This window comes from Pollachius pollachius (assembly GCF_949987615.1).
Source record: "Pollachius pollachius genome assembly, chromosome: 11".
NCBI classification, from domain to species: Eukaryota; Metazoa; Chordata; class Actinopteri; order Gadiformes; family Gadidae; genus Pollachius; species Pollachius pollachius.
In genome coordinates, this window is record NC_136944.1 from 6,287,638 (window position 1) to 6,300,031 (window position 12,394).

The following is a 12,394-nucleotide window of genomic DNA, read 5'->3' on the forward strand; positions in this document are numbered from 1 at the left end:
TGAGATTACCAAAGGGTTCAATTTAACCAGGATTCATATTAAACTGAATTGAAACACCTAATCCAGTTTAAGAGTTAATCCATGTTGGTGCAACCCAGCCTATGAGATTTTCAAAGATTTGTTTTGGGCTGAGGGTTCTACGAAAGAGGGGCTTGCGTTATCGCCATGGTTACGGCCAACGGCAACTTTTTTAGTGCCCTCGTCGTCATATGTGAACATTAAAATCATCGATGTTGTATCTGAAAATGAAATGCTGAGCTATAAAGTGATGAGCATGCGCAAAATCAAGATTGAAATTGACCATCCACTCGTGGGTACGAATTGTACGTACCAGACCCCACAAAGATTTGTTATTTTTTAACAAATCGTTCATGAATCACAGATCACTATTGCGAGTTTCAGGCCCAAGTGCCAGTACTGGTATCGGTATCAGTGCATTCCTAAACTGTTAATCATTTATTTCCATATCAGTCAAGCAGATCGCGGTTATTTATCTTCCTTCCGTGACACCGTGTTACACCGTGTTGCCAAGATGGAAGCCTTGTTGACATCTGGCCTATAGACATTGCTTTGTTATAGTTCGCCGAGCCTTAACGCTCTCTGAAACACTAATCCGTTTAAGATTTTCCAAATCAAAGGTCATTGTGCGCTTGCATGCCCCAGCAGGGTGTATACTTTACTAGGTAGGCCTGCTGTAAATGCATTCGGCTTTTTAAGGAAACTTTTTTTATTATTATTATTTCTTGACACTGTTACGTATTTTAAACACATAAAAGCTACCCACACATAGCCACTAGGAAGTAGGATCGAACACATAGGCCGTAATTACCATACATAGCCACTAGGATCGAACACATAAGCCATAATTACCATACATCGCCACTAGGAAGTAGGACCCGACATTTTGAGCTGCAATCACTATTCCAGCCATAGAGGGCAGTACCTTTAGACAGGTGAGGAGGGCGAAACCAATACGTCATATAGGCCACGCCTACTCGGTATTAAAGCAGGGCCTGAAGCCAACGAGATCAGAAACATCCGGCAGTCCATACTAGGGAGTTAGGCAGAGAGGCCTGCTGTTTGTCGCTCACATGCGTGTCCATACAATTCCCCTCCTTTTGCTTCATAGTTACCATACCGAAATACTTTAACAAATAAAGTGAGTTACAAGCGATCCGGATTAGACTACTTTCTTCAAGAACGCAACAACACGAGTAGAATTCCTAAACTGCTTGATGAAAGACTCAAGACAGTTATATAGAGTTTGGTTGTTTTGGAAACGGCCGACGGGAGACCGAAATACGTGATGTGTCTCAAGGTGCTTGCAAACAAAGCCAAGCTATATCAGAATCAGATCAGAATTTGAATCACAAAGGAGTTTATTGCCAAGTAGGTTTTCACATATAAGGAATTTGTTTTAGTATCTAAGGTGCATGCAAAACAATGAACAATAAATGATAGCGAGCAGACAAAACCGTAAGTAACAACAAAGTGAAAGATATGTAAGCAAATGTCTCATTTGTGCAAACGTGATTGTATGGTGACAGAGGGGGTCAAGGCAAGAGGCAAGATGTGTCAAGGCTTATTTGGTGGCTCAACGGATTGTAATATGTAAAAGTTCTATTTGTTCAGTGCTTTTTTATCACATATTTATTATATTAAGTTGAAGCACTTGTAAGCCAGCTTTAGACGTCAACTGTTAAATTTCACTTGAAAAGTTTAAATGCCGTTGAGTCAAAATGCAATTTAAATAATTAATTACCCTCTGCTTAAAAGAACATCATTTGTATTATAATGATTGAAAATTGTATACATTTCTATTTATCGCTATGAAATAGGTCTGAAGTATTCAGGTTGAGAAGTTTCAGAATGTAAATAGTTCCAATTGCATCTAAGAGCACAAATGGTAGTACGTTTATGCTTAATCTGTGTTTCTAATATGAGGGGATCCTTGGAAGATTTTCTCTCCTGTAAGGGGTCCCTGGCCCGGAATAGGTTGAGAACCCCTGGGCTAGACTGTCTGCATACGGAGTACACACATTCCCTGCATTATGTTAGTACTACTAACACAGCCCTGAACATAGGCGATGTAATGAGTTAACTGGTAGTGTCTTTCCCATCAAGCTCTCTATCTCTTTCCATCTTGATCTATAATCTGGGGCACACCAGCCAACAATTGGACAAATTTGAGCTGCCCCATAATGATCTACCAGACAGGGAAGGGCCATTCCGCCTCTCTCCTTCGGTTTTTGTAAGGTTTTATATCTTCCCTGTGTTTCTTTCCCCGCCCAAATAAAGTAGAGATGACTTATGATGTTGTGATGTAGTTTACACGGGATGGAGAAGGTGCACCTGTCCCATGGGCGTGTCTTCCGCCTGTGTTGCGCGGTGGCATTAGAAAGACAATCAAAAGGGAAGAGAGAAAGGTTTTATAAGGCTCAACTGAATTGAGGACTTGAAGCTGTTAGGATGGCTGGACTCAAGGCGCTATGGGTGGCGGTGCTACTACTGGTGATGCAGGGTAAGTACCCCCCTCCTTCCTCTTGGGGCACCTGGACAGGTCATCTGGATATAGACAGGGTCACGGATAAGACTTGTGTGTGTGTGTCTGTGTGTGTGTGTGTGTGTGTGTGTGAGTGTATACACTCTGAAGTAGGCTCAAAGCTTTGTATTGTAATCGCTCCCTTAATTTATATCTGTTTTTCCTTAACAGACTTCCCCATTTGGTTTCCTTCATTAATTTCTTTCTTCATTAAGAATGCATACGAAAAAAAAGGACAGCGCTTCTATGCTTTAAAAGGGAACTGAACTAACAAGAAACAAGACTGGCCAAAGCTTTCTATCAGGGGTTTTGCATTTACCATCTTAAAAAGACGATGTGAACCAAACGAGATAATCCTCATTCTAGTGAATAGCAGCCCTGCCCCCACCCCCCCCCATTAATCTGTTCATGCCATCGTCCGATGCGAGGAAGAAGCCATACAGGCGGCTCATGTTTCTCAGTAGTGTAAGGCCTCTGGTCTGGTGGACGGGGAAGGAGTCAGACAAGGACCTGAACCAGATGAGGAGAAGAACGCGTGTTGGATGTTCAAAGTGAACATCCTCATTTTCTGAAATTTCGTTTTTTTTAACATTCAAAATGATAGCAGGCCTACAGATTGTGGATTGAGTCGTTCCCCACTTTTTCGGGGCTGAAGGCAGACCAAAATCTCCACCAGAAACTCAAGTAACACCAACCAAAAGTTGAGAGAATGATGTGTAAAATGCCCCACAAATATTACTCGGATATTATCTATATATTATTCTAATTATAACAATTATATATTATATTCTAGATTATTGCCAATTTAATCCTCTGACATTGTGACATGTATATTGAAATGTAGCAAGAATAATTGATGAATAATTATAAAGCAAATCATATAGGCTATAGTAGTAATTATATTGTGAAATGGAACATCATTCCAGTCTGAATTTACAGACTCACGGAGACTGTCACCTGTGTTAAAGGGACTCTGTTGACTGTGTGAGAGGAACTCTGCATTGGCCTCTATTTTAAGAGAGCAGCTGCCATTAAGTGGGGTGCTTTGAATTGTAGATGGCTTTCACCACTGACTTTGTGTGAACATATTTTCCGTCAATAATTGACTCAGCAGAACCACAATAGTGGGGTGGTGGAGAATCCCTAAATGTTATTTAAAATGCCTTTAGTCTCATTCCCTATGAACCAGACTTCACGTAGAGCGTGAAATTCAGTGTGGAAGAAGATAATATCGTAGGGGAATGCGTATTTTCACTGGCAACAAAGTCTCCATCTCTGTTCTTATGCATTCACCTACAATATTTTATTCAAACAGTGCTTAATGTCGGTTTCGGTCATGGCTAAAGACCACATTGCTCCAATGAAAACAAGGGTGCCGGTCAAACCTGTTTGTGTCCGATTATGAATGGAGCTGTCAACATTTCAGTTGTTGTTTCTGGAAACAAGTCCAACCCTACCTACCAGATTCCTTGTTGTGTCAGAAATAACCCCATAGAGTTAACCACTTATTGTATGACATGATTTTGAGACACCACTCTAGTTTCCTGGTATGATGCCACTCTTTCAAGGTGCTCCCTGCTGAAAGCATGACATACATATGTCAGATATAGAATGCCAACAGCAGACCAACATCTGACCACAGATACCGGGACTAAACAGTACCCCATGGGCAGCGTCAGACACCCATTGTGTAGGATGCGCCAAACAGAGCGGAAACAAATCAGGTGGAGGATGGGTTGGTGCTGGTTAAAACTCAGCTCAGCACACTTTACCTCACAGAGAGTGTTTGTTTGTGTGTGTGTGTGTGTGTGTGTGTGTGTGTGTGTGTGTGTGTGTGTGAGAGATAAGAGTCTTACCCCATTGGCTCTGCAGTGAGCAGCCACTCAATGGTCCACCTATCAGAGTACGAGCCTGAGATTGGACCGGTGAGCTGTCAGGTTGAAACAGCTACGCCCAATTGTTGAAAAACATATCTCTTAACATTTTTTTACCTAGTGACTATATTCTATGACTATTCTATTATACTTTAGCTAAGGGTAAATGTATCTAAAAAAGACATTATTCGATCAAATGGTAATCAATGGTAACTGGATGTACAAAACTGTCACATGGCAGTAAACTCAGAAACGTTCGAGTTAAACAGACTGCACTATCTCCCAGGGAACAGACACAGAATTACAACATTGTGTCTTTATTTTGACAAAATTGTATTTTATTATTATTATATTATATAATTATTATCACATTATATATGATTCAATTGTTATACATTTTCTCTTTCTTTTTGCAGAGGCATCCTCACAGCTAAATGGTAAGAGATTCTAAATAAAAACCTATGTTTCAATTAATTATAATTTAAATTGACCATTTATTTATATTCCCCTAGAGGCTGCCCTATTTCCTTATCAATGCCCATACATTCTGCTTGAATCAATGTATTTAAAATTGATCAATTTCACTCTAAAAAGATTTCAGGTTATGTATAACATGTTATCTTTGTATATATATAGGAATTGTATATTTTCATTGATATCTACCAGTGACTTTATTTGACTCTTTTTGGTATTGTGCGAAGTGTCTTAGTATTTTGAAAAGAGCTATATCAATTAAATGTATTCTGAGTATACTATTAAAAATGAAGTGAGGCAGAGAATGTGGGCTTTGTCTTTAGTCAGGGACACTGCAGCAGCAGACGTTCATAGAGGCCATTGCTCCTTCTCTGACGCCTTGAACCTTTTTCAGTATGTGGTCGGGCTCCTCTCAACACCAGGATCGTTGGAGGAGTGGATGCTGCTCCGGGCACCTGGCCCTGGCAGGCCAGTTTGCAGACGTCTGGCCATTTCTGTGGGGGGTCTTTGATCAACAATCTGTGGGTGCTGACCGCTGCCCACTGCTTCAACAGGTAAAGTCAATCTTCTGCATCCGGCAATAGCCAAAACATGTTCCTCATCTCTGGTTCATCAACAACTCGAACATTCATTTTAGACGTACAAGACTAATGGTGACGTTGTTTCCTTTCCGATCAGAACTGACACGGCAGTTTTCACGGTCTTCCTGGGCCGTCAGGACCAGGCGGGCAGCAACCCCAACGAGGTGTCCCGGACCATCTCGAGGATTGCCTGTCACCCCGATTACGACGCTAACACCAATGACAACGACATCTGCCTGCTGCAGCTCTCCTCGACTGTCGCCTTCACAGACTACATCGCGCCCGTCTGCCTGGCCGCGGACGGAAGCACGTTCAACAGCGGCATCATCAACTGGGTCACTGGCTGGGGAACCACCTCGTTTGAAGGTGGGTCTTTTCCTTCCGGCGTGTGTCCCTAGACCTAGTCCTGAGTGTCGAGCTGTCCCTGAGACAAGACGCCGCACATTAACCGCTCCTGATGAGCTGGCTGTCGCCTTGCATGGTTGACACCGCCGTCGGTGTGTGAATGTGTGCACGAATGGCTGAATGTTAGACCATATTGTAAAGCGCTTTTAGTGGCCACTGGTTAGAAATGCGTTATATATATGCAGGCCATTTACCATTGACCATTTAACTAGTTAAAATGTGTGCCACAGTATAGAGTGGGTCTCCGCACTTGCATTGTGCACTGTCAGGCCCACTGAGGTGGGTCAATACGACCGTAAATCAAGTCGTTTCACACAGCAGGGCCCCATCATGAGCTGCCTTTTCAAAGTCCCGTTTCCTTCCTTCCATTCATAGGTACGGCCGCGGACATCCTCCAGGAAGTGGACCTGCCCATAGTGGGCAACAGGGAGTGTAACTGTAACTATGGGGTGGGCCAAATCACCAACAACATGATCTGCGCTGGATTGTCAGCCGGAGGGAAGGACTCGTGTCAGGTAACTGTTAAACAGTCGTGTTTTTAGAGGAGCTCCCTAGACTAGATTAGATTCAACAAATTTTGTTCTGGACAACAAAATGCAGTTTAGCATGCAGAAATAGTGCATTAGGTGAGGCAGGACAGATGACATAGTGAGTTAGGCCATATAGCGCACGAAAAACACATTAGTGCAAAACGAAACATACCCCACCAATTAAGCATCAGACACCCAAAGCACAACACCAATCATAAAGGACCTGGTAATGACACTAACTTCATGCAGTTGGAGGTATTTTGCTAACCCATCGTGGCTTTGATCCTCTTCCCCTAAAGGGTGACTCTGGGGGTCCTCTTGTAGGCAAACAGGATCTGCAGTGGGTCCAGTCGGGAGTGGTGAGCTTTGGTCAAGGATGTGCCCTGCCCAACTTCCCTGGAGTATACGCCAGAGTGTCTGAATATCAGGCATGGATCAACAGTATCATCGCCACCAACCAGCCCGGCTTTGTTGACTTCCGCTCCACGGGAAACAACAGCGACGCCACCTTCAACTGTGGTGACCCTCCGTCCGGCCCCACCCCAGCACGTAAGTGGCCTTTTCTTTCCCTCTGTGGACAATGAGGGTGAAGCAGAGAGCAGCTGCCATTAAGTGGGGTGCTTTGAATTGTAGATGGCTTTCACCACTGACTTTGTGTGAACATATTTTCCGTCAATAATTGACTCAGCAGAACCACAATAGTGGGGTGGTGGAGAATCCCTAAATGTTATTTAAAATGCCTTTAGTCTCATTCCCTATGAACCAGACTTCACGTAGAGCGTGAAATTCAGTGTGGAAGAAGATAATATCGTAGGGGAATGCGTATTTTCACTGGCAACAAAGTCTCCATCTCTGTTCTTATGCATTCACCTACAATATTTTATTCAAACAGTGCTTAATGTTGGTTTCGGTCATGGCTAAAGACCACATTGCTCCAATGAAAACAAGGGTGCCGGTCAAACCTGTTTGTGTCTGATTATGGATGGAGCTGTCAACATTTCAGTTGTTGTTTCTGGAAACAAGTCCAACCCTACCTACCAGGTTCCTTGTTGTGTCAGAAATAACCCCATAGAGTTAACCACTTATTGTATGACATGATTTTGAGATACACTCTAGTTTCCTGGTATGATGCCACTCTTTCAAGGTGCTCCCTGCTGAAAGCATGACATTCATATGTCAGATATAGAATGCCAACAGCAGACCAACATCTGACCACAGATACTGGGACTAAACAGTACCCCATGGGCAGCGTCAGACACCCATTGTGTTGGATACGCCAAACAGAGAAGAACAAACTTCAAGAATTAACTTCACAGAGTGTGCTTGTGAGATAAGAGGTCTTAAATTGACTCACTCAAGTGGTGCGCACTGCAAAGTCAAATTGCTGGTTGGGTTTTATGCTGGTCAATCAACGAGGTGAAGGTAGGGTTATGGTTAGGTTAAGGGGTTAGGTTAAGGGTTAAGGGGGATAATGGTTAGGATTAGGGTTTAAGGTAGGGTTATGGTTAGGTTAATGGGTTACGATAGGGTAATGATTAGGTTTAGGGGTTATAGTTAGGATTAGGGTTTAAGGTAGGGTTATGGTCGTGTTTAGGGGTTATGGTAGGGTTTAGGGGGTTAAGGTAAGGTGATGGTTATGTTTAGAGGTTACGGGTAGAATTGTTGGTTATGGTCATGGTTAGGTAAAAATATATTGATTCCCGGCAGTAACACTCACAGGTGCAGATTTATTAGTTGTTTAGTTTTTTCGTTGTTCCTACTTCCGTCACGCTATGTCAATTTCCGTCACAGTAGGAGAAATTCCATGGAACTATTAAAGAGGTGGCATTGGCTCTGCAGTGAGCAGCCACTCAATGGTCCGCCTATCATAGTAAGAGCACGAGATTGGACCGGTTAGCTGTCAGCTGATAGGTCCTGCCTGAAACAGCTCCGCCCATTTGTTGAACAATATATCTGTTTAAAAAAATGTACCTACTGAATATATTCTATGACTATTATATTATACTGTAGCCTAGGATAAATATATATTAAAAATACGTTATTCGATCAAATGGTAATCAATGGTAACTGGATGTACAAAACATTTACATGGCAGTAAACTCATCTCCCAGGGAACCGACACAGAATTACAACATTGTGACTTTATTTTGACAAAATTGTATTTATTATTATTATTATTATTATTATTATTATTATTATTATTATTATTATTATTATTATTATAGTTATTATTATATTATATAATTATTGTCTTTATAATTATTGCTGGCTGTCCGGCCCAGCACGTAAGTGGCCTTTTCTTTCCCCCTGTGGACAATGAGGGTTGGATCCTCGGTCTTTGTTGACGCATGTCGCAGTGGTACCCTAGTGATAGGCTAGATTGTGGAGGTAAAACTATCATTTGGTCATCTATGATAGACTGTTATTCTGACATTATTCTGACTGTTATTCTGACATACCAGAATGATCAATGCCCCTTAAGCCAGTAATACATATATTTATGTGACAAAATATACAGAAAAGCCAACTAGAATTAACTGGATTACTTCCCTTAACTAAAGCATTGGGTCGCGGCTCGGCTAAAGCTGTAAGGTTTCTGTTTCATAAGCATTACAATGTTTGTTGACCGTGTCCATTTCCGCCTTCTTTGGCCCACCCCTGATGGTCCCTGGTTCCAGCATTGACGTGCGGCAGCGCCCCCATGAACACCCGTGACAGCAGGGGGCTGGTGCAGTCCGCCGGCGTGTGGCCCTGGATCGCTAGCCTGCAGGTCAACGGCACACACATGTGCGGCGGCACCCTGGTGACTGCGGACGCCGTCCTGAGCGACGCCTCCTGCTTCACCATGTAAGTCTGCTTGTTGCGTCTGTCTTGACGATGAGGCTGTATGAGGTGTGTTCTGTGTATGTTGCTTTTTGTGTTTTATCCGAGCACAACCATGTATCAATCCTTTCTTTCAAAGTTATTTTTACAGAATTTTACATTTTACAAAAATATTAACAAGTGGGAAATAATTCACACCTGATGCCAGTAATCCCCTACCCCTTGCTATCACTCAATGGTTACAGTCATTCGTCATCCACACATTTATCAAGCGATGTGCAATTTATTTGCATAAATCAGAATGTTAAGAAACACATGTATCAATACTGTGATATAAAATAGGTGTGCCGTTGTTGTTGAGTGACAAGCCTATCTGCACCGTGATCCAATTGGATCAGGGTTTCTTTAACATGACGATATCCTGTTTCAAATGTCAATCCCTCACCCTGGTGGTTTTCCTCTCTTCACTTAGGTACCCCAATGCCTCCTACTGGACGGTTGAGTTGGGCCGCCGGAATCTGAACGGCCCCAACTCCTTCAACATAACCCTGGGGGTGAGATCCATCACCCTCAGCAATCTCACCGGAGACAACATCGCCGTGCTCATGCTGTCCAGTCCGCCGACGCTCTCGGACTACATCCAGCCCATCTGTCTGGACCAGGGGATGGGCAGCTTCCTGAACAACACTGACTGTTGGATGGCAGGGTGGGGCATGGGCCAGGGAGGCGGTGAGGACCCCCATCCACAGCACACACCCCCTTCTAGTGTCAACTAGGCTTTTTGTTACAAAATCGGATCATTGATTGTAGTTCTACTAGTTCTTTGTTTCACTCACTCAGCGTGGCTCTGTATATTGTCCAACTGTTTTGTTGACCTTGACTTTCTCTGACCTGACCGCAGCCCAAGAAACCCTGCAGGAGTTCAACACCACGGTGGTGGGTTGTAGCAACACGTCATCCAGTGACTACATCTGCACAGAAGCGCTGACTGTGAGACAGGTAAGGAAAGGTCAACAGTTCAGAATCCTCTTAGTTCATGGCTCACAATGCCAAAATGTATGTTCACGATTTACATCATAGTTGTTTGCCTTAGCATAATGCCTAAGTCATATTTTAAAGTTCATGTTGTATTTAGCGTAAAAAGTCATATAGATGACTGAGGCAGATAGTGATTATGGAATGTTAAAATCACTGATTGGCGTAAGACATAGCCAATGAGGCCCAATGAATCAGATATCACAATTTGGCCATATGACTTAAATATGGCAATTATGCCCTGATGCTAACGATATGTGAGAATTGTGCATGATTTGACATTGGTACATTCATATGTTACAGTCGTTTTCAAGCTAGGGGTGGACACATGTTGGTGCTCTGGAGTTAGTTAAGAGGGCTGTGTGTGGCTAGGTGCCGGTGGGGATGACAACGTGTGTTTGATTTCAGGGTGACGCCGGAGGCCCCCTGATGTGCAAGAGCGGCAACTCTTGGACCCAAGTGGCCGGGCTTCCCAACGTTATGGGCAACAGCAGAATGGTGCGCTCAGAGAGAGCCGCCGCCCAGTCCGTGTTCACCGCCACAACGCGATTTGCTGGCTTCCTGAGGAGAACTCTGGGGAGGCTGCCGTCCCCCGCCAGCACCACCACGACCTCCGCCCCCACGACCAACGCCCCAACGACCTCCGCCCCCACAACCTCCGCCCCCACCAACGCCCCCACCACCAATCACGCGTCAGACGCACGCTTCTCCATGTCCTACCTTCTCCTCCTCTCCTCCATCTACCTCTTCTCCTCGCTGGTCTAGAGGCAGCGTGGCCTCGAAGGGCTGGACTCCGGTTTATTTTCATGTTGTATGTATCTCAGGGAGGGAAGTATGTGATCATGTAAAGAAACGATCACGCAGCGTTTTCTGTTTTTCCTTTTGGGGTTTTTATGGACTGTTGGAGTCAGAGGAGTCTCATCTTACACATGCTTACACATTTGCGTTAATCATATTACATGGAAAAGATTGCTTATGCTCTTGAATCTGAAGGTGCGAGGAGTTATAAAATACATCTCTTTTTGATTTGTACTTCTTATTTTATTTGGGGTTGGAATTGCAATAGCCAGCAATGGTTAGGAGAGACTTAAGGTTGAGAATGTAATTACACTGGGGGTGTGTCATATGCCTTAACACGCCGAAAAATTAATTTCAAAGGTTAATTTTAAAAATAAATGTTGTTAAACAAGATGATCATGACATGAATACCGCTGTGGAGGTTTTTGAAGTGTGAATGCCAGATACGAGTACTTAATAATATCATTACAGTTGAAAGAACCGTCATTGGGAACCCACTGTTTCAGCGGTAATTCAAACACTATGGCTGGATTGCACAAACATGGATTAAAATAATATTTGTTTAGGGTTAATCTAGGGTTAGTAAATCTAGGTTAAAACTGGTTTGAATTAATCACAGATGTGTTGCACATCTTTGTTTTAACTCTGGATTAGTTCAACTAGTTTTACCAAGGATTAAAATAGTATTAGTTTGTGTTCAGTATCTGCCATGATGGATTCCGGCGAAATGTGAACAAATTTACGATTTGGTTGATAAAGATGGACCACAATATATTTAAAAGCTCTCTTTCGTAAACTCGTTGCTTTTTGAATAAATGTCACGTTATGTTACCTTAAAGGCCGTGTTGCAGGGTTTATTTTCCAACGAATTTGTGCAATTTGCTTGTTGGTAATAAAGATTTAAACTGTTATTTATTGTATTTAATGTTGTTAGGTATCACAAAACGGAATGTAGTACGAAAAAGTAGGTACTATTTTTGCGGTTTGCTATTGATTCTCATTTCCCCCAGAATGCATTGCATAACGTTGGGGAGACACTGAGACCCTTGGGAGTAGAGACTAGTAAGAGTGTGTTGGGCAATGTTGGGAAAGTTCACTTTCTACGTGAACTAGTTCAAAGTTGAGTTCACAAATTTTAAAATGAACTAGTTCAGTTAAACGTTCATTGTCGTGTTTACTAAATAATAACACATGCAAGTTCACTGTTTACTGGCTACCACTTTATTGAATAAATAGCAGCATCCCGAGTATGACGTGATCAACACTTCCCGTGCATCCGGCTAAACCTTCCCCCGACACATAGGTTCCTATCACGTTATTATTATTATTATG

General features: G+C 42.9%; 1 protein-coding gene across 1 annotated transcript; it reads left to right on the forward strand.

The window, feature by feature from the left end:
• Window positions 1-2,381: 2,381 nt before the first annotated feature.
• LOC307083065 (transmembrane protease serine 9-like) lies at window positions 2,382-11,973 on the forward strand. The gene is made up of 10 exons (XM_079746858.1): window positions 2,382-2,521; window positions 4,833-4,853; window positions 5,285-5,444; window positions 5,569-5,837; window positions 6,252-6,391; window positions 6,706-6,955; window positions 9,085-9,253; window positions 9,702-9,958; window positions 10,131-10,228; window positions 10,673-11,973. Exons 1-10 carry the CDS (start codon window positions 2,470-2,472, stop codon window positions 11,027-11,029), a joined length of 1,773 nt encoding a protein of 590 aa, XP_079602984.1. The 5' UTR covers window positions 2,382-2,469; the 3' UTR covers window positions 11,030-11,973.
• The last annotated feature ends 421 nt before the right edge of the window (window positions 11,974-12,394 follow it).

What these genes read in the sequence shown, in the direction of transcription:
- LOC307083065 (XM_079746858.1), top strand. Translation starts at nt 2,470, where the DNA reads ATGGCTGGACTCAAGGCGCTATGGGTGGCGGTGCTACTACTGGTGATG. An exon ending in GCTGCCCACTGCTTCAACAG is followed by an intron (nt 5,445 to 5,568) that starts GTAAAGTCAATC and finishes CTTTCCGATCAG; the next exon opens with AACTGACACGGCAGTTTTCA. An exon ending in GGGCATGGGCCAGGGAGGCG is followed by an intron (nt 9,959 to 10,130) that starts GTGAGGACCCCC and finishes ACCTGACCGCAG; the next exon opens with CCCAAGAAACCCTGCAGGAG.